The sequence below is a fragment of the Arachis ipaensis genome, chromosome B05 (genome assembly GCF_000816755.2).
Source record: "Arachis ipaensis cultivar K30076 chromosome B05, Araip1.1, whole genome shotgun sequence".
Lineage (NCBI taxonomy): Eukaryota > Viridiplantae > Streptophyta > Magnoliopsida > Fabales > Fabaceae > Arachis > Arachis ipaensis.
Window position 1 is genome coordinate 121904128 of NC_029789.2, and position 21564 is coordinate 121925691.

Genomic DNA, 21564 nt, shown 5'->3' on the forward strand with positions numbered 1-21564 from the left:
CTCATTCACTTTAATAAATATCGAAGTTTAAATCTCACTTTATGTATACAATAATTCATTGATTAATGATAAATTCTTAAATAAAATTTATATTTACAATATATTAGTTCTTAACCTATAAAACAAGAAATAAAAAATAAATAAAATGTGAGAATAACTACAAAGACCAAAGTTGTGTAATTCAATTTAAAACGAGTAAACTAATTTGGCTATTGCCGATTTTACACCATTTGACTAACCAAGTGTTTTGTTTTTCAGAATGATCTTGTTGAGAAAATTAGTTATAGTAGCATTGTTTGTATAATTAATGTGGTAAACGTGTTTTTTGCAGTCAATGATTGCTGGAGGAACTGATACAACTAGTGTTACTCTTACATGGGCACTATGTTTATTATTAAGAAATCCTCGTACATTGAAAAAAGTAAAAGAAGAACTTGATAGCCAAATCGGAAGCGAGAGATGCATAACAGAATCAGATCTAAACAAATTAGTGTATCTTCAAGCTATAGTGAAGGAGACACTAAGATTGTATCCAGCAGGTCCTCTTGGAGCACCTCGGGAATTCATAGAGAATTGCACTTTAGGTGGATTTCATGTCAAAAAAGGATCTCGATTAGTTGCGAATATTTGGAAAATTCAAAGTGATCCAAGTATTTGGTCAGATCCCTTGGAATTCAAACCAGAGAGGTTTCTCACAACTCACAAAGACATTGATGTTAAGGGTCAGCATTTCGAGCTTTTGCCATTTGGAAGTGGTAGAAGGATTTGTCCTGGAATCTCATTTGCCCTTCAAATGGTTCACTTTGCTTTGGCTAGGTTCTTGCACTCGTTTGAAATTTTACAACCTTCTCCTGATGAACCAATTGATATGACTGGCATCCTCGGATTATCCTATGCCAAAACTACTCCAATTGAGATTTTGATCAAGCCATGTTTGGCTCTTGCTTGTTATGAAACCATGTAAGATTTAGTAGTATTGTCATCTTGTTAAATTATATATATGTCCGTGTTCGTGTAGTACAAGTATATGAGGCTATGAAGTGTAATGCAGAAGATTTGATTTGGAATTAATGCCAGACAAAGATCTGATATCTGGTATTAAATCTATGGCTTAAATTTGGAAATTACACTTTGTGAAGTTGGATATTGATCTATTGAAATATCTTAGTGTGGTTATGGATTAAATCTTTATGCAATAGGGTCGAATTAATAGATTGATTTTGTTGTGGTTAGTAGCTAATATGTATGTAGCAGGTGCCTTTTCTAAGTTTAATTTTGGTTTGGCTTTATACTAAATCAATATGATTGTACTCCCATTATTATACTCCAGTCTCATGAGTATAAATAGAGATTAATATAAAAAAAACTATAGCTATGGATAAAATTTGTTTTGCAATAATTTTTTCATTAGATTATTTATTAAAAAAAAAAGAAAACAAATTACAATGGTTTCAAATTGCTCCAAAATTTTCTTTATTTAATCCTCTCCAAACTGTCATGCTTACACACGGACACAAAAAAGAATCTACCATAATCCTATGTTTAGCAACAATTATTCTAGGACTAAATTTTTAAAGCGGTCTCCCAAATTCGGCCGCACACCAATATTACTCTTCAATTTTCAATTGCACTAATTTGACATCTCATATTGAATTACATACAAGTCCTTCAACTCATTTTTGGGGTGAGTCGGCAAGCGGACTGCTGATGGGGCACAACCACTGTCACATTGTCAATTATAATTCTTCAATTTAGTATCTGTCCCCATTTATAAACCCTAATGCTTCTTCTTCTTCTTCTTTTCTGCTTTTCTTCTTTACCATCTTCTACTTCTGTCATTACCCATCTTTGTTGCTCATTGGTGGTGGTTCGTGTGGAGTAACTCACTCCGCCTCTTCAGTTTTTTGCCAGTGCATATATTATACTCCTTAGCATTCAGAGTTTGGATAGGCTTCTTCTCTGCTTGGGTTGTTTCTGGATCAAATTTAAGAGGATCAAACCTATCCCCAAAGTCTAACTTATTGTTTCAGATGCTTGATGATTCTGGGGAAAACCCAGCATGAAGCTCAAAGATGATTGTGCTAAATCGTAGTAAAATTTTCAGAGGTCAAGCTATGATGAGTCAGAAGCAGGGCACGAAGAAGAAGAAGATGATGAATCATAAGTTTACGAAGAAAGAGTGAACCCCGAAGCCAGTTTTGGATCTTCCAACACGTTGTCGAAGAATGCTTTGTATAGCACCCTACCACAGAGAGCTTTACGCGTAAGTTATAAATTCACGGCGACGAGGCATTACTACACTTAGACTTAGAGATACATATATAATTATAGAAGGATAATATTAAAACTAGGAGTCCATAAAGAAAACTTGAATATCGCCAGCCGTCAAACGCTCATGGACATGCTAAAGCAATAGAGCATCGTATACAAAAGCGGAAATATCAGAAGTTCAATAAGAAGGTACATAATAAAGTATATACATAATAGTTACTAGTCTCGACTGGTGAAGAAAGGCCGGCTAGAAGATTACATTACTAGAGACAATACAAAATAATAAACCTATCTCTCCAATAAAAAGTCTTTAAGAGAAATTAAAGTCATATACAATGCAATTTTAAAATAGGGAGAGAACTCTAGTGTCAAAATAAAATCCTAAAAAGTAATAATCTTCGCTTCGTCTGCACTCTCACTGAGGTGTATTGCGTCCTGTATCAAAAAAGAAACAAGATAACAACAACATGTGAGAACTCAAAGGTTCCCAGTAGGGTAACAATTTCTAATAATGACTACATAAAGAAATATGAACCCTCTACACAATTCTGATCTCCAAATTTTATAGGAATCAGCCTAGAATCTTAACTAGTCCATACAGGATTAATTTGCTATGGTACGAGTGATTTAAATTACCACTAGTCTCATCTATTTTCAACAGTCATCATTATTATTCTCAGTCTCAAGTATTTGAATGGGTCAAACACGAACAATAATTAATACAATGCAATCACAAATAGAGAACAATTATGACAAGTAACACAATTAGCAGTTAAATAGATTATCAATTAGGCAAACTAAGTAATTATGCACGCATAAACAATTACAAACAAATACACATGATGTATGTCTGTCCTACTGACCGTGAGCTCACGTGTCAGTTGTACTGTCAGACCCGACACATCTGGTAGCTAACCGGGATATTTTCTCTCTGTTGTGCATCCGCAGGAGGAACATCCAAGACTTATCACAAGCCGGTCTTGGGAGGAAGAAAGCCCTGAATATGTCACCTTCTCACTGGAGGTAGCACTATCCTGGAGTATTCTCGGCTACCCTTAACAATCAAAGAGACTGTGATGCAACAAGAAAGAGAATCCTCAACATAACTCATCCACACCACAGTTGGGAATTAAACCAAAGAAAATCCTCAACCTTCTATCCGATCCCCCGATGCAACAGGAGGGGGAATCCTTAACCTCACTTGTCTGCCACAACAAAAGAGGAAATCCTTAATTCAGAATCACACAATCAAAATTATTAACAAATTGAATCACAGAATCAACTCAAAACACGCAAAAATAAATTGAACCCAGCTACTCGGAATCACAAAATCAGAATTATTAACAAATTAAATCACAAAATCAACTCAAAACAAGTAAAAATAAATTGAACCCAACAACTCAGAATGTAACACCCTACCACACATAGCCTTATGCTTAAGTCATAAAACAGGGGTGGCGAGGTATTACGACCTCTAAAACTAAAATTTAGTATATATAGTAGTGTGAAAAATGTTTATAACTAAGAGCCCTTGAAGAAAAATGGGTTAAACAAAATCATTAAATTGAAAGCGCAACACTCCGATCGATACGAATAAACAAGAGGGTGCCAAAAATACGAATATCAAAACTCAAGACTCGGTTTGTGAAAATAACCGGTCCGAGCATAGAAGTATATATATATATAAAGTAAGGAACCCAAAAGAAATCCAAAAGACAAGTTACAGAACCTGTTCTCCAAAACAACCTCTAAGAGGAGTCAAAACAATATATATGTATATAGTGAAGATAATAAGTATCTAATTAAGTACATAAAACCAAAATAAAGTCCCGAGAACTAAGGATCTTCACTAATCCAGAAGTCTCCAGCACGCCTCAGCGAGGAGCCTCACGACCTGCATCTGAAAACCACAAAATCCGCATGGGTGAGAACCGGAGGTTTTCAGTATGGTAACAGTGCCCACATATCTAACATGTAATGTCCTGGGAAAGCCGAAGGCAATCCTAGAACTTCCAACAGATAATCAAAACTTATAAACAATCTAAACCATAATTAAAACAGGCAACTAGATAAAGATCTTCAGTCTAACTAACACTCCCCTTTCCAAATCCTTCGAACCTCCCAACCGCCATTAGTAATTTGATATCGCAAACACAATTATATCAACAAGGAAATGCACAAATAGGAAGCAGATACGGCAATTAGATAATTAGCAAGTATTATGCAGTTAATTAGACATTCCAAACAATTCACATATAATGCATATGATGTATGCCTGACTTAGTGGCTGATGAGTCTCATCTGTCGGTTATAAAGCCAACCCGACAAGTCCTTGTAGCTAACCATTGGACTGTCCCTCTGTCGTGCATCCCCAACTCGAGTTATTCTCAATCATAATCATCAATACATATACACAACACCCACACTGATGTTTATCCACGGGGTGAGCTCATCCGGAACTTTCAGTGTCCGGCCACACTTACGACATAGGGTCAGCAGAGTATCGAGTCTCTACCTGGAGCACGTGGTGGCTAGCCACTGCTTTCACCCAGGGAAACTCGTATCTCAGATAGTGGAAGTGCAACATTCACATTTCATTCATTAAGCATATATGCAATCATACGCAACCATAATTCAATAATAGCTCAGCCATAATTCGGCAATAACTCAGCCCTTTGGCTCATAATACAATCCATAACCATCCAATTTATTAACAATCTCAGCACTTCGGCTCATGGCATATAAAGCACTTCCACCATCATAATCAACACCCGATACAATTATCATTAATCATAATTCATCATTAATTCTCTCATTTCTTCATCCACAAGTTATGACATTTCCTAACTTCTTCCCATCGCTAGGCATATCATAAGGATTTAGGACATAAAGCGTGAGAACGGAGGCTTAGAAGTCTGAAATTCGGTTTTGAAAACTTAAAAATCAGTTTTTGGTGAAAATGGAGCCATGTGTGTGCGTCGCTAATGCGCACGCGTGGAAGGCTGGAAAAGTAGAGTGACGCATGAGCGTCGCCCATGCGCACGCATGGAAAGCAGAGAGATCAAGTGACGCATGTGCGTCAGCCACACATACGCGTGGGTGCGTTTTGTGCTCCTCGCACAAAACCAGCACAGTACTAGCGCAACTCTCTGGATTTTCTACTGGGCACTTGCATCAATACAGCGATGTGTACGCGTCGGCCAGGCGCACGCGTGGGGGAGTAAAAATCTGAGATTGACGCATGCGCGTCGGAGCACGACTTGCCAAAAATTTTACTAAGCTAAAAGTTGCAGAATTCCAGTTTCAAACCCCAAACTTCCAACGGGCATAACTTTTTCGTTTCAAATCATTTTGCATCCGTTCTTTGAACAGCATAAACATCTCGGATCCAATTTTATTTTTAAATAAGTTTGACAGAAATCAGGGATCCGGAGACCAAGTTATGCTCTGTCAAAGTGAACTAACTCCTCATTGATGAATTGTTTTCATCGACCCAAAAACTACATTTTCATACAAACCCACAAAATTCTATTTTCAAAACAAACCAATTTCAAATCTTTTCAAAACCAACCAAAACTTACCAAAAATCAACCTCAAGCCTCCTCAACTCATATGTTAACATTCTTATCAAATTCACAATCCACCAATCCACCATTTTAACCAATCTCAATCAAATAACTCAATTTCAAACACAATATCTTGTCATATATCTTTCCTTATCCCAATTTCCAACAATACCATCTCCATCAACTATCAATACATACAATCAATATTATCCTCACCATCAACATGGTTTCACTCACAATTCAATCTCAACCAATCATTAAGCATATATCACGACATGCATATCTCTCATACATCATACCATCAAAACATCAAAATTCATTAATCACATACATAACCACACATTTCATCTCACCCAATAAACAACATCAATAGTTCAAATCCTATATTAGGGCCTTTAGTCTAAGTTTTCACACCACATTACATTTTAAATACAGGAAACCGAAACCATACCTTGGCCGATTCCCCGCTCAACCCGGAACACCTCCAAAATACTTTTTCACAAGCTCTCACAACTTCAATACCTCCAAGAATAGATTTTTAACACACAAAAGCCCTTTTTTCAAGCTTTCCAAGACTTCAATTAAGCTCCAACACACATATATACACTTCCTAAATCATAATACCAAATTCAAGCATACCCACTCAATACCCAAACATCATAAACCAATAAATTCCACTAGGATTGAGAATCTTACCACACCCAAGGATCAAAGAGACAAGATTAAACCTCTCCTTCAAACTAGTTGGATCCTATAACATTAAAAGCTCACAAATCTCAACATTTTTTACCCAAAATTTCAAAATTAAGGCTGGAATTTCAGAGAGGAAATCGGGACCTACCTCAAAAAAAAAGTTATGGATTTTGTAGAGCTCAATACGGTGAATGCGTGACCATAAACGGTGCAGCAATCGAAGCTCCAGATCAAAAGTTATGGTGATTTGAAGATCAAGTAAGGGTGAGAACTTTGGAAGAGTGTTCTTCCCCCTTTCCTTGCAATTTCAGCTTTTTGGGGTTTAAGAGAGGAGAGAGAGAGAGTGCTGAATAAGGGTTTTAGGTTTAATTTGGTTGGGCCAAGGGCCCAATATGGGTCCGGTTGGTCCGGTTTGCCCGTTCGGTCAAATCTTGGGCCGGTTTCTTTAAAATTGGTGTCAAAATTCTCGTTTTAATTTTCTCTATCATATTAAGCCATAAAAATAATATTTCTAATTTTCTAGAATAAATTTTAATTTATAGGTTAATTAGTCTTTAATTAACCGGATTTTACACAAAATCACAAAAACAGAATTATTAACAAATTCAATTACAGAATCAACTCAAAACAAGCAAAAATAAATTGAACCTAGCAACTCAGAATAACAAAAATAAGGGAGAAGAGTGTACATTTTATAAATAGAGGAGAGAAAAATATCATTTTAGTATCTCTTAGATGAGGAGAGTAAAATTTTCTCTATTTTTATTAACTATTTACTTATTAAATAATTTGGAAATGATAATATTGCTTGTAATTTTTAATTTTTTATTATGTAGTGGATTGTTCTTTTCAAAACTTTAAATTACATGGTGGATTATTTTATTGGAAGTTTTAAATTTTGTCTGCTTTAAAATTTACTTGACGCGCTAATATGCAACATTGTGACCTGAATTGGAGGGTCATAGATTCAAATCGTAGATTGGTTGTCTAAATCTGTGTTTTTAAATGTTAAGTAAATTATTTATCCTTGGTTCATTGTAAATGTTTAGTTTGACAGTTTTATTGATTTGGAATCATATAATACTATTGTAATGAAATTCAGAGGAGATGACGGAAATACTGTGTTGGTGATTCTTGAGGATTTAATTTTGAGTAGTCTTACAACTTGCAAGTATCATAAATAGTTTGGTATGATTGATTCTTTACGTAATGTAGTAGTATTAATATAGTCTAATATCTAATGCTTATTAGTATTACTCTTTTGACTTCTGGTTTAGTTTTGTTCAATTTTTGTAATTGCGGGTTTGGTGCATTTTAAATCTAATTTTTCTACTTAATTAAATTCTCTTATTTTTTTTAAATTTTAATAGTAAGCTTTAATATTTGAACTTGTTTGTGATTTTTTAACTAAAAATTATCGTCGGTTAAATTCGCCAGTAACTATTAATTTAATTATTAACAATAAATAATATATTACCATCATATTTATCAGGAGAAAAATACGATGATAACAAGCTCTAGAATTTTGCCAAGTAAAAGTTTATATCCACCACTAAATTCATCGATAATTAGGGGCGGACGAAAAATCCACTAATAAACAGTTACTGACGAAGTTTATACCAATAGATTCTTTTAGTAAATTCATCAACAAATCCTACGATATCTAGTGACTTTTATTTATGACGAATTGTAGCTAAAAAGTATGTGAGTGATGGGTATGTATCGGCTGATTTTTTAAAAAGTAGACAACACCTAAAAAAAAACTAAAGTAATCATAAATTTTGTATCAAAAGTAGGGATCGGATGTCAACGAAGGGGGTGAGGGCGGGGGTGTAGATACCTCCGAACTCTCTATCCCTAAATTCTAACCCTTTTTTGTCTCCATCTTCAATCTCTACTGTGAAAGAATGTTTACCTTTATCTCTATTTCATGCATTTTTCAAAGTTCTTGCAAGGTCCTGTGCTCCATTTAACGAAATTTAAAACCCAAATAAAAAATAAAAAAATCATAAAAACATTAGAACAATTTACAAATATATCTTATTCAAAATTATAAATTAAGTAAAATTTTATATTATGTTCTAAAAAATAAAATAGCATACCATAAAATTACTAAAATATATATGAGAGGTGAAATTACTAAAATATATACAATAGCTCTAAAATTTTAATGACAATTATGTATATTCACCTAATTCAAAAATCACACGGAACAGGTCGGGATCTTCGCTTAGGTCCTTGCAGTTGTCTCTTCCACCTCTGCCCTGTGAAAAAAAAATTCTGTATTTAGGTCTCCATTTTGGACAATCCTTACGGTGATTTTCGTGGCCTGAGAAGTTTTGCCACATCTAACCAAAAAAAAATAATATATTTTTTTTTCAAATTTTGCAACTAGTAGTTATTACATAAATTTACAATGCAAATGAATAATAATTAAAATATACCAAAATATATAATAATAACAATCAATAAAAACATAAAATTTAAGTAAGACTGAAATTAATCATCATGATAAAAGTAAAATAAAAAATAAAAATGCTATATACACACAAATAATTAGTTACCATATATTTGTGCATAAATACATGTGTAACACCCTAACACACAGAACTTTACACCTAGGATGTAAAATAGAGGTGGCGAGGCGCTACGACCTCTAAAATAAAATATATATACGTATAATAATTAAAAGATTGCAGTATACTAGGAGCCTTGAAGAAAGGAGAAAAACAAAATCACAAAATTAAAAACGCAACACTCAGAAACAACGTAACTTATGTAAGAAGAAACTACGGTTCTTAAACATTAAACATAATGTAACTTGCGTATATATATATGGAAAGTAAGAGTAGAGGATCAAGATACAAAATATCAAGCTCCGAACTCATCCTGCGAAGCTAAGTCTGGCCAGAGAATAGTTACATACATATATATATAATCCATAACCCAAAATACATAAAAGCAACCCTAGTTTTTCATAAACCTCTACGAGGTGCAAAAGTAAAACATATATATATATGGAGAATCTATACATATATATAACAAAATAGAACAAAAAAGTATAATCCCAAAAAGCCCACTTCACTGCGGAGAACTCCAGACGCGAGTTGCCTTGACCTGCATATGAAAACACAAACATCATATGGGATGAGAACCAAGGGCTCTCAGCATGGTAAAGGTGCTACGCACATAAGATATAAGGTCTTGGGAATGTTAGAGGCAATCCTAGAATGCCGACACTCATATTATAAAACTTAAAGAGCGAAAACAGAAACTATAAAGTAAGGTGATTTTCTAAGGATTTCTGACTTAACCAAAACTTAAACCAAACTAAAACTTAACTAGAACCCTAACTCTCTCTGCCTTTCCTCCATTCTTCTATCTCCGGTGAAATTACAGAGACAAACAAGCAGACAATGGCAAACACATGTAGAATACAAGTAATACAGATAGCAAATATAACAAATAGCATGTTATAATCACTTAGGCAATCCCAATTAATACACAAGCAAGCAATTCAAACAATATGCATATGATGCATGCCTGTCCTATGATTGATGAGTCTCATCTGTCGGTTATCAAGCAAATCTAACAAGTTCGACTGCTAAACCCTGGACTGTCCCCCATCGCGCATTCCCATGAATCTATGCATAGCTTTTTCTATTCTCATTCATAATTCATTTATATACATAAAATTGCTCAATGGGGGTTAACCTTCTCAGAAATTTATAAGTGTTCGGTTAGCAACATTTCATAGCACACCAACACAGCACCAAATTTCCCACATCATACCACATTCAATCATACTTCAATATTACACAATTTCAAACCTAAATTCCTCATTTTAAATCAACAAGACTATCATCCACCTACTCAATATATATATAATCATATCATCATGTCATTCATCACCAACTCATCACTTAACATCCTTTTATCATTATAAAGAACAATCATCCAACAAATACTCAATTCATATCATAATAATCATCTAGGATGCTAAGCATTAAACATTTTCATGCATTCCAACCTATCTATGTTCATCTAACTTAAGTTTTCACAAGACATTATATATTAAATACGAGAAACTTAAACCATACCTTGGTCGATTTCCATGTATAATCCAAAATACCACCAAAGAGGCACCAAACACAGCTCCAAGGATCCAAAATCCCCAAAGTAATGGCACCTAAACTCCACCAAGCCACCAATGTATACAATCAAGCTCCAATTTACATACATACCAACCTAATTCACATATATGACATATACATACCCGAAATTCAATACCTATCATACTCAATTAAGAAATTAGCTAAGGTTCTAAAATTCTCACCTTACCCAAGGGTCATATAAGCAAGAGTGATTGTTTTCCTCAAGCTAATCAAATCCTATAACACCAAAGAACCAAAATCTCAATACCACTTTATATAATTTTCGAAATATTGGAAAAAAGAGAGGCTGAGAATAAAAATGGAAGTTCCATACCAACCTACATACCGGACTTTATAGAACTCGATGTCACGGATGCGTGGCCGCAAATGGTGCGGCGATTGGAGCTCGGAGCGGAAAGTTATGGTGGTTTGATTATGACGTTAGGGTTTTGTTTTTCTTCCCCCTTGCCTTGAGCATTGCTTCATCGTTTGTGCTGAATGGAGAAGAAGAATGAATATTTTTGAGTTCTTTTGGGCTGATAGGTTGGGTGTTGGGACCATTTCGGGTCCGGTTCGACCAGTTTTGTTTAATCTTGAGCCAAATTCTTTAAAATTAGTATCAAAATTTTTATTTTAATTAGTTCTATCCTATTTTACTATAAAATTTATATTTTTAATTTCCTTTATTAAGAATTACTTTATTGACTATTTATTCGCTAATTTTGCGAGATTTACACTCTACGTATTGGTGTCATTTTGTATGGTAGAAGTTGACGGTGTCGTAGCTCTCCTTCCCCTTGAGTTCGGCCACTTGGAGTTCTATACACCTAAACGATTATAGAAATACACCCCAACGATTACAAAAATACACCCAAAGGATTACAGAAATACACTCAAACGGTTACAGGAATTCACCCAAACGATTATAGAAATACACCCAAAGGATTACGAAAATACACACAAAGGATTACAAAAATACACCCAAAGGATTTAAGAAATACACCCAAAATTCGTTGAAGTACACCTTATGCATAATTCAGAACTCTTTCTCTTTCTCCTCCTCATCTTCTGCTGCTTCTTCTTCTTCAAAAACGATTTCAGAGCTTGATGTCAAAAAATAATGGAAATCGAGAATAACGAAGAGAGAAAACAGAGAGAAAAGCACGTAAATGAAGAAGAAGAACAGGAAGAGGAAGAAGAACGTGCATCAAGGAGAAGAAGAAGGAGAAAGAGAAGGCAAGAAACGAAAGAAAAGAAGAAGAAGAAGAGGAAGATGAAGAAAAACGTGCAGCAAGAAGAAGAAGGAGAAAGAGAAGGCAAGAAACGAAAGAAAAGAAGAAGAAGAAGAAGAAGAGAAAAAGGAAGAAGAACGTGCACAAGAAGAAGAAAAATGTGCATTTGTAAAGACTTCTATAAAAAAACGCTTGTATGTGGAGAATTTCTCTATATAAAATTAAGGGTAATTTACCATAATAAATAAACTAACCTCCAAATTTACATAATTAATTGCATTTATATAGATCAACTATTAAAAAATAAGACTAATAAGTTAATCTATTATTCATCATAACTCTTTTAATTCAGGTAGTACGTACTCAGTACTAAATAAAAAAATTTAACAAATATACTTGTTCAATTCTAAATTTTAGAACTATAAATTTTAGAACTAAATTGACTATAAATTCAACAAATGTATTTTATATTTGATATTATATAAAAATACATCATGGGTTCAGGTTGCAAAAATGTTCAACTGGGAGAAAAAACACATATACACAGAAATCGCAGTTGAAAAAATGTTCGACTAGGAGCAAAAAAAACACATATACACATAAACCGCGAGACCGCGGTTTCTAGCCATTTTGTATATCAACATAAACCGCTGTAAGGATGTAGCAGTTTATGCACGTTTTCAATTCACACACAAACCGCGACACCCTACAGCAGACTATGTGCAGTTTGGCTTGAACGTAATCCACGACACCCCTGTAGTGGATTATTACGTGTATCCGTAAACTGCGGGACTCCTGTCGTGGTTTTTGCATTTTGTGTAATCTGATAAAATTGGATGCCAGTTTATTTATTATAGTAAATTGTCCTAAAATTAATGATTATTAATTCGACATAAAATAACATTAGTATTTATCTAAATATAAAAATTATAAATAGAATTTAATTATTTGTAATTATTTCATTCAATTTTAATAACAACAAAATATTCTACATTAATTCAATCGATTCACATTATCTATATATGACTTTTTAAAAATTCATGGGCTTGTAAAAAAATTAATATATAAATCACTTTAAGATTGATATTTTAAAGGGTTAGAATTGAGTGTATATATAAACTTCATAACAGGTGAACTCGTACGAGTCTACGAGTTAACTCGCGAGTCAAGTCTAAGTCAACTCCACGAGTTTACTTAGACTCGCGAGTTTGACAACCTTAAATATAACAAGATATTGTCATAAAATCTCTAGTTGACTATAAGATATGATAGCACCAGTGAAAATCATGAAAACAAGTAAATATTTTAAAGGAACTAATAACATTGGCAAAGGAATTACCACACATATATATCACCTAATAACTGCTTCTAGTTCTATAAAATTTTGGTTCTTAATCTTCACTGCTTACATTCCTATGCTTGCAATAACATGCTACACATGTTGTATTATCTAAAGTTCTCAACATTACGGTTGCAACATGCTAAGATCTAATCACTATAACTACTACTAGTAGGAATTACCATTCTTGTACCCAAGCCATATGATTCAAGCTCTATTGCACTCTTGTGGTCTATCTTTGCAATCATTGGTGTCACATTTTTCAGATCCTGCAGATAGAAATTGTTGTTTATATTTCCATTGACAACTAAGTCCGTAATTTAGTAACTTGCATATACGCATTTATTCTTCCATTCAATTCCTCCACAATGAAAGTTTTGCAAGCTATTAATAAATATTGATCTAAATAAAGTTTTGCAAGCTATTAATACTCATATTTTGTTTGCATAAGTGATGCCAAAAATTGGTTACAAGTCTACGATTTGATCTTACAAAGCATAGATTGAGTTGTCAAAATGGCGTATATGATAGTTACAGTACCTGACTTTTATATTAGGCAAACTAAACATGGCAGTGGCTGCATTGTGCAGTTGCTATTCGTATCAAATTGGGAATGTAAGATAGCTATAAGAAACATTTGACAATTCAAATGAGTTCATTCATGAGCTGAGGTTTCTAGTGAATGCAACAGGGGACAACTTAGTATTAGCAGTGCAGCAACATCAGCAAATAGTGATAGCATCAAACTTATCATTTTACAGTTCAGTGTCAATTGTGACTTTTAGCAGTATATTTTCTAGTGCAATGAAACAAATTTTCAGCTGCTAATGTGATATGTGACTCTTGGACTTGATAATTTTGTTGACAAAACAGCAATAGAACACTAAAAGCAGCTCCCTCATTAAGTTTTTGTTATGATACCCCTTCCCTCCCAACCATCCCTCTACGACATCATTTTAAGATCTTAAGTACATCTAACTTTTCCAGTGGCAAAAAATTCTCTCATTAGTCAATATTTCATCATCTTTTGTTCGTATTAACTATCTCACAGCAACAAAATTCAGAATACACAGTTACCATCTTATTAGACATGTATGTAACAATCTAAGAAAGCAATCTTATTCTAGTTGCTATCCTATTAGACATGTATCTAAAGATCCAAGAAATCATATGCTGCATGACAAATTTACTCCGAAAAAAAGAACTAAAAACAATACTCTGACACGTAAATTTTTTGGTTCCAACACTATTGGAAATGGAGATACACAGGATCAAAACCACCTTCACATAGTCACATAATTTCCACGGAAAAAATTAATGAAGGTATATGCATCATAAATAGAGCATCTACATCATAGATAGGGCATACATAGGGTACTTTTGGCAGGGTAATAGGATGTCATAATTTATTTCCATCCTTATATTATTCATTCCTATTAGTACAATCCCATCCCATGACTACTATAAAAAAGATTTCAGCTTGCCATCAAGAAAAGATAAAGTAACCAATAACTAAATAAAGAAAGTGAAAAATTCATTACTTGTACAATGAGATGGTGGCAAAAATCATTCTTCACTCCAGAAAATCATGTTCTAGATTCTTACTAATGAAAAAATCAACGCAACTTCATTTGTCTGTAAACTTCATCCAACAATTAGCAAAAATGAATAAACTTATGCAACAAATAGTCATGATAAGGATGTTAGAATTTTATGCACTTGTATATATAAAGTTTGCAGTCAAAATAAAAGTGATCTGTCTACAAATTTGGATCCAACAAGAAGTAGCCAAAGTAAGGAAACACCCAAAATAATCACAATGACCTGAACTTTGCTGACAGAACAAAAAGCTGCAGAAGCAAAACTTTGAATAGGAACCGAATTTTAACAAGGCTGAACCAAGCTCTCAACATAATCAAATGCATTGACGTAATCATTGTTGGAAAAGATCTTAAAGCGTTTAACACTATGATCTCTTCGGTCATAAAAAACTAACTCAAAACGATGCCTCATCAACATGAAGATATTTCCATTCTCAAATATAAACTCTGGTGATACCCTTTCAACACCAAGATGGTGAAAACTAATCTTTAGCAATTGAGTCCAAGAATTTTCATCTCCAAACTCCTTCATTTGCCATGCAATAAAATGAGTTTTCTTGTAATCATGAAGAAGATACAGGCTATTTCCCCAAACTCCCAGAGTTGGCTCTTCACCAGGGATCTCATCAATACCCTTTGGAAGAAGAATCTGTTTATGTGTATCCGATTTCAGGTCAAAAGAAACAATCATTAACATATCAAGTGTAACAGCATCCCAATCATAATGACCTCCATGCGGGTTACGGAGACCTAGCCAATTAAGAGTGCCACCGATGAAGTGGCCATTATCTTCAACACAAAACGGAAAAGCAGGGAAACTGTTAATCGTCTTCCAAGAACTGCCACCGAACCTATAAACTTGCGCAGTTACTGTTCCAGAAGAATCCCGAATGAGAGTCACTACCTTGTAACTGTCACTTGACTCATCATACCCAAACCCAAAAGCATTATGCACATTGACACGTAAGCACGGTGAGTTTTCTGAAATAAACCCTGTGAGAGGGTTCAATAAACGGAACCAGATATCGCTAATATCGTTGTTGGGGTGGTCAAGAATATGGGCCACACAAACCAAGCCGTTGCATGAACCAGAAACCCAGTCTTGTCCGTGTAGAGAGTGGCGATTCTCTTGAGCATCAAGAGTGGATGGAGGATTTTGGATGAAAGATTCAACGCTACTAAACACTAAGCCCTGTTTTACTTTTTCGTCGAGGGTTTCGTTGAGGGTGAGCGCTGGTGTTCGCGTAAAGAGGAGGATGGCATTTTTGGGTGATCGGTGAAGGTGAAGTTTGACGAAGTGAGGGTGGGAGATGATGGAGTTCCATGACTTGCACACAAGCTTCAGGCGCGTGAGAGGCTTTGCAGGAACCCAAGAGAGGATCTCCATCACCAGTTCACAAGAGAGGAGCGCCGCTGTTGGGTGTTGAGGCGCCATGTCCATGCCCTCAAAAAAGGTTCTGAAAATCGGACCGGTCATCAAACCACTTTAGTCACTAGTTTATTAGTTCATTGGTCCAACCGGTCCAACCAATAATTCAACCGAAAAAACCGTTTTAGAATAAAATAATAAATAAATTATAAAGGACCAAAGATGAGAGTACTCCAAGAACTCCTATTAGATGCAACAACATTCAACATTATCACATTCTCACACACAAATACAAAGCCTTAACTCAACGAACAACCACAACAAGTGACTTGGAAAGAAAATGTAAACACCGAACAATCACAAGCATACACAACATGTGAATATTATTATAGCAAACATCATAACAAAATAGCTCTTTTAATGCGTCTCTGAAAATATCCCAAATAAAAAAAACTACATAATCTGATCTACTTGATTCAAAAAGCTACATATATTAGAAAAATTAAGAATCAACTAAAAGAAAAAGAAAAAGAAAAGGAAGGCCTGGTTGATTCGATTCAATTGCCTGAGATGAAGAATCAAACAGGGCTGAGAAGCTGAGAGTTTAAATGTTAAACCTCACTATTCAAATAACATGACTCGATTATTGTTATTATTACACCCTTCTAATGTCACAAACTCAATATATATTATAGTCCGTTGACACTTGTGTATTCACAACTTGGCCTCATCATTCTGATTCATACCTTAAGTAGAAGAAAAAGTCCCAATCAGCTTTCGTTCAATTTTATCCAGAGAGTTGGGGTTTTGGTTCGGAGTTCATGCCGACGATGATGACGAGAGGGATGAATTCGTGAATCAGTAACATAGGCAGTGCAAATTTTAACAAAGCTCAACACAATGATTAACAACAAAAAGCACTGAAGGAACAGTGAATCAGTAATGTGCAAATTTTAACAAAGCTCATCACAATGATTAACAACAACAAAAAGCACTGAAGGAACAGTGAATCAGTAACATAGGCAGTGCAAATTTAAAATTTAAAAGTTAACAATTTAAAATTTATCATCAAATACAATCACTGAGCAAAGCCAATCAATCAAGCATTGACTGAGCATTCTGTTCTGATTCTGTGACTGGGAAGCAACAAATTCAGCAACAAATTCAAGTTACAGTAACAAATTTAACAAATCCTAGTAAAGTCCCGATTTACAGCAACAAGGCAAATTTATTGATTACCAATTCAGCAACATGCAAAAAATACAGGGAGAAGGGAAATCTGGAAAAGAGAGAACAGGGAAGCGATGGTGCAGGGACTCACCAACGGTCGACGGCGAGTCGGCGACCACCCCACGGAAGGCGACGAAGCAAGAGACAAACCCACGAGTTGCTTCTGCCGCTGGCGACGAGACAGACGAACCACGAGATGCCAGTGACTGAGACGAGACTCGAGTGAGACTGGGAGCCAGAATCGAGCAGAGACAATCACGGACGACGAGCAGCAACCAACACCCACAGCTCGAGCACTCACTGGCGGAGGGAGGCGCGAGCAGCCGAGCACAGAGGAGAGAGGCGAGATACGAGCACACGACGCGGATCCGGCGGGAGGCCCGAGAGCACGAAGACGTAAGTTCTTGAGTGCGACGGACGGCGGCAGCAGTCTCTCACTCCGACAGACGGCGACAACAGTTGGTGGAGGCTAGGGCAATTTGCTGAAGGAAGGAGCTGGAGAAGGGGCGATAACGCGTGCAAAGTGCAAACAGCAATCTCCTTTTCCCTTTCAAGGAAGGAAAACGACGTTGTTTTCTGTAAACCGGCCGGTTCAACAATTCTCAAACGGCTTTTGTTTGGACGGTTTTACACATTGGACCAAAACATTTTTTTGTCAGTTTGATCGGCCAGTCTGATCCGATTTTCAGAACATTTGCTCAAAATACAACGAAGAATGTAAATGCAATTGCAAGGTAGTTTTGGCATTATAAGTTGGCTAGGTTTTAAGATGGCTATGGTGGCTAAAGAGATGACATGTGTCCTGTTATTGTTGTGGTTAGTGGAAATTATTAACCTCGTTTCTGAAAACGAAAAATTTGTGATCGCGCACACATTTTTTGGAATTTTATTAATATGTAGGGTTGTGAAAGTAATTTCATTTTCTAAGTTGTTTATGGCATTGCAGAACAACTTTCTTTTCTCAGCAACGAACTTCTTTATTTATTTTCTTAATTTTAAGTTTCGTAAATTGAGGAGAAGGGATGTTTTTTAGACATTTCATAGAAAAAGAAGTGTCATTTTCTCTTAAAAATACAAAGTACATACTTTTAATTTGTTGAAATAAATATCTTTTTGTATAATAATAATAATAATAATAATAATAATTAGTTTATTGATTTTTTTGTTAAAGTTGACTTTGACTTTGAGTTTTGAGTTACTTCTCATTAAAGAAAAAGCAGCTGGAAATGAAGAAAATGAAGTATCTTAGTTGAGAGAAGCTTTGCTGCTAGTTGCTTCTAATCATATCATTTGGTTTACTAAATTCTACTTCTAAAGTAAGAATTCAGTTGTCTCTCTCTCTCTCTTTCTTCTTTAATTAGTGAGGTCCAAAATTAGAGGGGGAAACTGTAATAACATCTGCTAATAGAATCAATAAACCACATTTTGGTCCTCATTTACTTAAGAATAATCATCATTAACTGATTAAAGTATAATTGTAAATCCATCAAATACTAAGAAACTTGTTTGGGAGAAATTGTGTGCTATTAATCTTTATTTACACACTACTCTTGTAAACTAATACTGTTATTTACTGGTAACTGTAGGGTCTTATTTAAACCAAAGAAAATAAAGCTGCTGCTATTGAGGGAGGGGCATTACTCTCTGCTTCTGTTCAGGCGTTGTTGGATAAGATCATTTCCAATGAGTTCTTGGACTTCTTTAGGAGAAGGAAGCTTAATGTTTCACTTCTTGGAAAGATGAAGATGAAATTGCTGAGTGTTCAAGCTGTTCTAAATGATTATTTGAAAGACTAGAGCACTTTGCACAGCAAATACACATCCTTCAACTGAAAGAAAGTGTTTTCAACAGTGTTTGGCAAGGCATGATGAGAGAAAGAAACTTAGAGAGTATTTGGTGTCAGAAGATGTTGGTGCAAGTGACAATAAAATAGGAGTGATTGCGATTGTTGGCATGGGAGGGATTGGGAAAACAACCCTTGCTAAACTCCTATACAATGATGATGAAGTTAAAGACAAGTTTGATTTAAAAGCATGGGCATGTGTTTCAAAGGATTTTGATGTTTTCAGGGTCACTAAGACTGTGCTTGAATCGGTTACCTCAAAAACAACAAATACTGATAACTTGAGTACTCTGCTATGCAAACCTTTCCTATCTTCCATTTGACATCTCTTGATAGTGAAGATTGTTGGTCTTTACTTGCTGAACACGCATTTGGAGCAAATAATTCCAGTGAAAGGTCCAACCTAGAAGGACTTGGAAGAGAAATTGTGAAAAAATGTGATGGTTTGCCTTTAGCTGCAGTTGCATTGGGGGTCTTCTTCGCATCAAATTGTCGAAAAATGATTGGAGTAAGGTACTTGAAAGTAACATTTGGGATCTGCCAAATTTGAATGTGCAACCTGCTCTGCTACTAAGCTATCATTTCCTTCCGGCTCCTTTGAAACGTTGCTTTGCTTATTGTTCAATTTTTCCAAAGAACTCAGTCTTAGAAAAAGAGATGGTAGTTCGGCTATGGATCGCAGAAGGCTAGTACATGTGTCAAAAACTAAGAAAATCCTGGAAGAAGTTGGTGACGAATACTTTGATGAACTAGTATCAAAGTCACTAATTCGTCGACAGTCCATGGATGGGAAACGCTTTGAAATGCATGACCTCATCAATGATTTAGCTGCAATGGTTTTATCCGCTTATTGTGTCAGGTATGAGGATCAAAAGGCACTTGAAAATCCGAACGAAGTTCCACATTTCACATTTGTCATACAACATAAGTTGGTATGACTATTTCAATAAATTTAATTCCTTTTAATCTCCAAACTTTATCCGGGTTTGTTGTTAGCAGACAGCAAAATGGATTGAAGGTGGGAGAATTGCAAAAATTTCCCAATTTGCAGGGGAAGCTCTGCATTTCAAAGCTACAAAACATTGTTAACCCCTGTGATGCTTCACAAGCCAATATGAAGAAGAAAGAACAAATTGAAGATCTATCATTAGAATGGGATAGCTGCACTGCTCAAGAGTCCCAACATCTTGTATTGGAGCACCTGCAGCCTTCAACAAACTTGAAGAAACTAACTATCAAATTCTATGGTGGAACCTGGTTTCCGAAACTGGTTAGGTGATTCCTCATTTGCAAACATGGTGTATTTGTGCATCCGAAGTTGTCACTATTGTTTGTTACTACCACCTGTTGGACAGCTTCATAATCTTAAAGAACTCATCATATTTGATATTATCTCAGTGAAGACTATTGGTCCTGAATTTTATGGATCTTGTTCTCCTTCATTTCAATCATTTCCCTTAGGCTCTCTCCCTGTGCACAAGTAGCTCTACTTTATAGAATGTAAGAATCTGAAATCATTTTCAATTTCAGAAGAAGAAGATGCACCCCAGTGTCTCACATTTCTTCAAGGTTTCTACATTCTAGAATGTCACCGAACTTGAATCATTTCCTCATCTTGGATTGCCAACTCCTAAGCTTAGACGTTTTTGGGTGTCATATTGCAACAAGCTTAATTCACTACCAGAACCGGTTAATGCTCTTGTTGGCCTTCAAGAATTGACAGTTCTTAACCTCCCAAGTATGCAGTTTTTTGCAAATGAAGGTCTTCCTATAAATACCTTTCCATATTACGTCTTTATTATTTCAATTCTTTTAGCACCTATAAATACATTTCTGTATTGTATCATTCCACACAACTTGAATACACATAAACCTTTTTTTTACTGCTCTCTCTTACCCTTTCTAACAGAAATATTATGAATGTGTAGAGTCATATCCTTATAACTCCATTGACTCTTGAATTTTACTTGTTTCATAGATTGTAGGAAACTATTTGTGAACCATGCTTGTGGAGTTGTGGGAAACTTACTGTAACTTGAAGCAGAGGATAATATTCTCTATCGGATTTTGGTGTTTGTTTTAAGAGAAGCTCACAGCAAATAATGGTGCAACCTCATGCAGCCAAGTTCAGCTCATGCATGCATGGTTGGCGTGACTAAATTAAGTAGATGATAGTTGTAGAGTTAGTTATTGTTACTTGCCACGTAGGATCAGTTAGTTAGAGGCTAAGTTAGTTGTAGTTTTCTGCTATATAAGCCACGTGTAT

At 35.2% G+C, this 21564-nt stretch overlaps 2 protein-coding genes and 1 pseudogene across 4 annotated transcripts in view; 2 read left to right on the forward strand and 1 right to left on the reverse strand.

Moving 5' to 3' along the window:
- LOC107643962 (cytochrome P450 82A4) overlaps positions 1 to 1186 on the forward strand; it is a 5905-nt gene extending 4719 nt beyond the window's left edge. Inside the window, exon 2 of the mRNA XM_016347720.2 lies at positions 332 to 1186. Within this exon, the coding sequence (XP_016203206.1) occupies positions 332 to 964 (633 nt within the window). The 3' untranslated portion in view covers positions 965 to 1186. The remainder of the gene's footprint in view (positions 1 to 331) is intronic.
- On the reverse strand, positions 14944 to 18212 carry LOC107643963 (F-box/kelch-repeat protein At3g23880-like). Of its 3 annotated transcripts, none has more exons than XM_016347721.2 (2): positions 17547 to 18212; positions 14944 to 16349 (listed from the first exon to the last, which is right to left on the reverse strand). In XM_016347721.2, exon 2 carries the CDS (start codon positions 16331 to 16333, stop codon positions 15140 to 15142), a length of 1194 nt encoding a protein of 397 aa, XP_016203207.1. In that variant the 5' UTR covers positions 16334 to 16349; positions 17547 to 18212; the 3' UTR covers positions 14944 to 15139. The 3 variants fall into 3 exon arrangements, with proteins under 3 accessions (XP_016203207.1, XP_020980033.1, XP_020980034.1); XM_021124374.1 differs by having other exon boundaries at positions 14944 to 16313; positions 17547 to 18208; XM_021124375.1 differs by lacking the exon at positions 17547 to 18212 and adding an exon at positions 16972 to 17210 and having other exon boundaries at positions 14944 to 16313.
- On the forward strand, positions 19244 to 20902 carry LOC107640991 (annotated as a pseudogene).

What these genes read in the sequence shown, in the direction of transcription:
- LOC107643963 (XM_016347721.2), bottom strand. Translation starts at nt 16,333, where the DNA reads ATGACCGGTCCGATTTTCAGAACCTTTTTTGAGGGCATGGACATGGCG.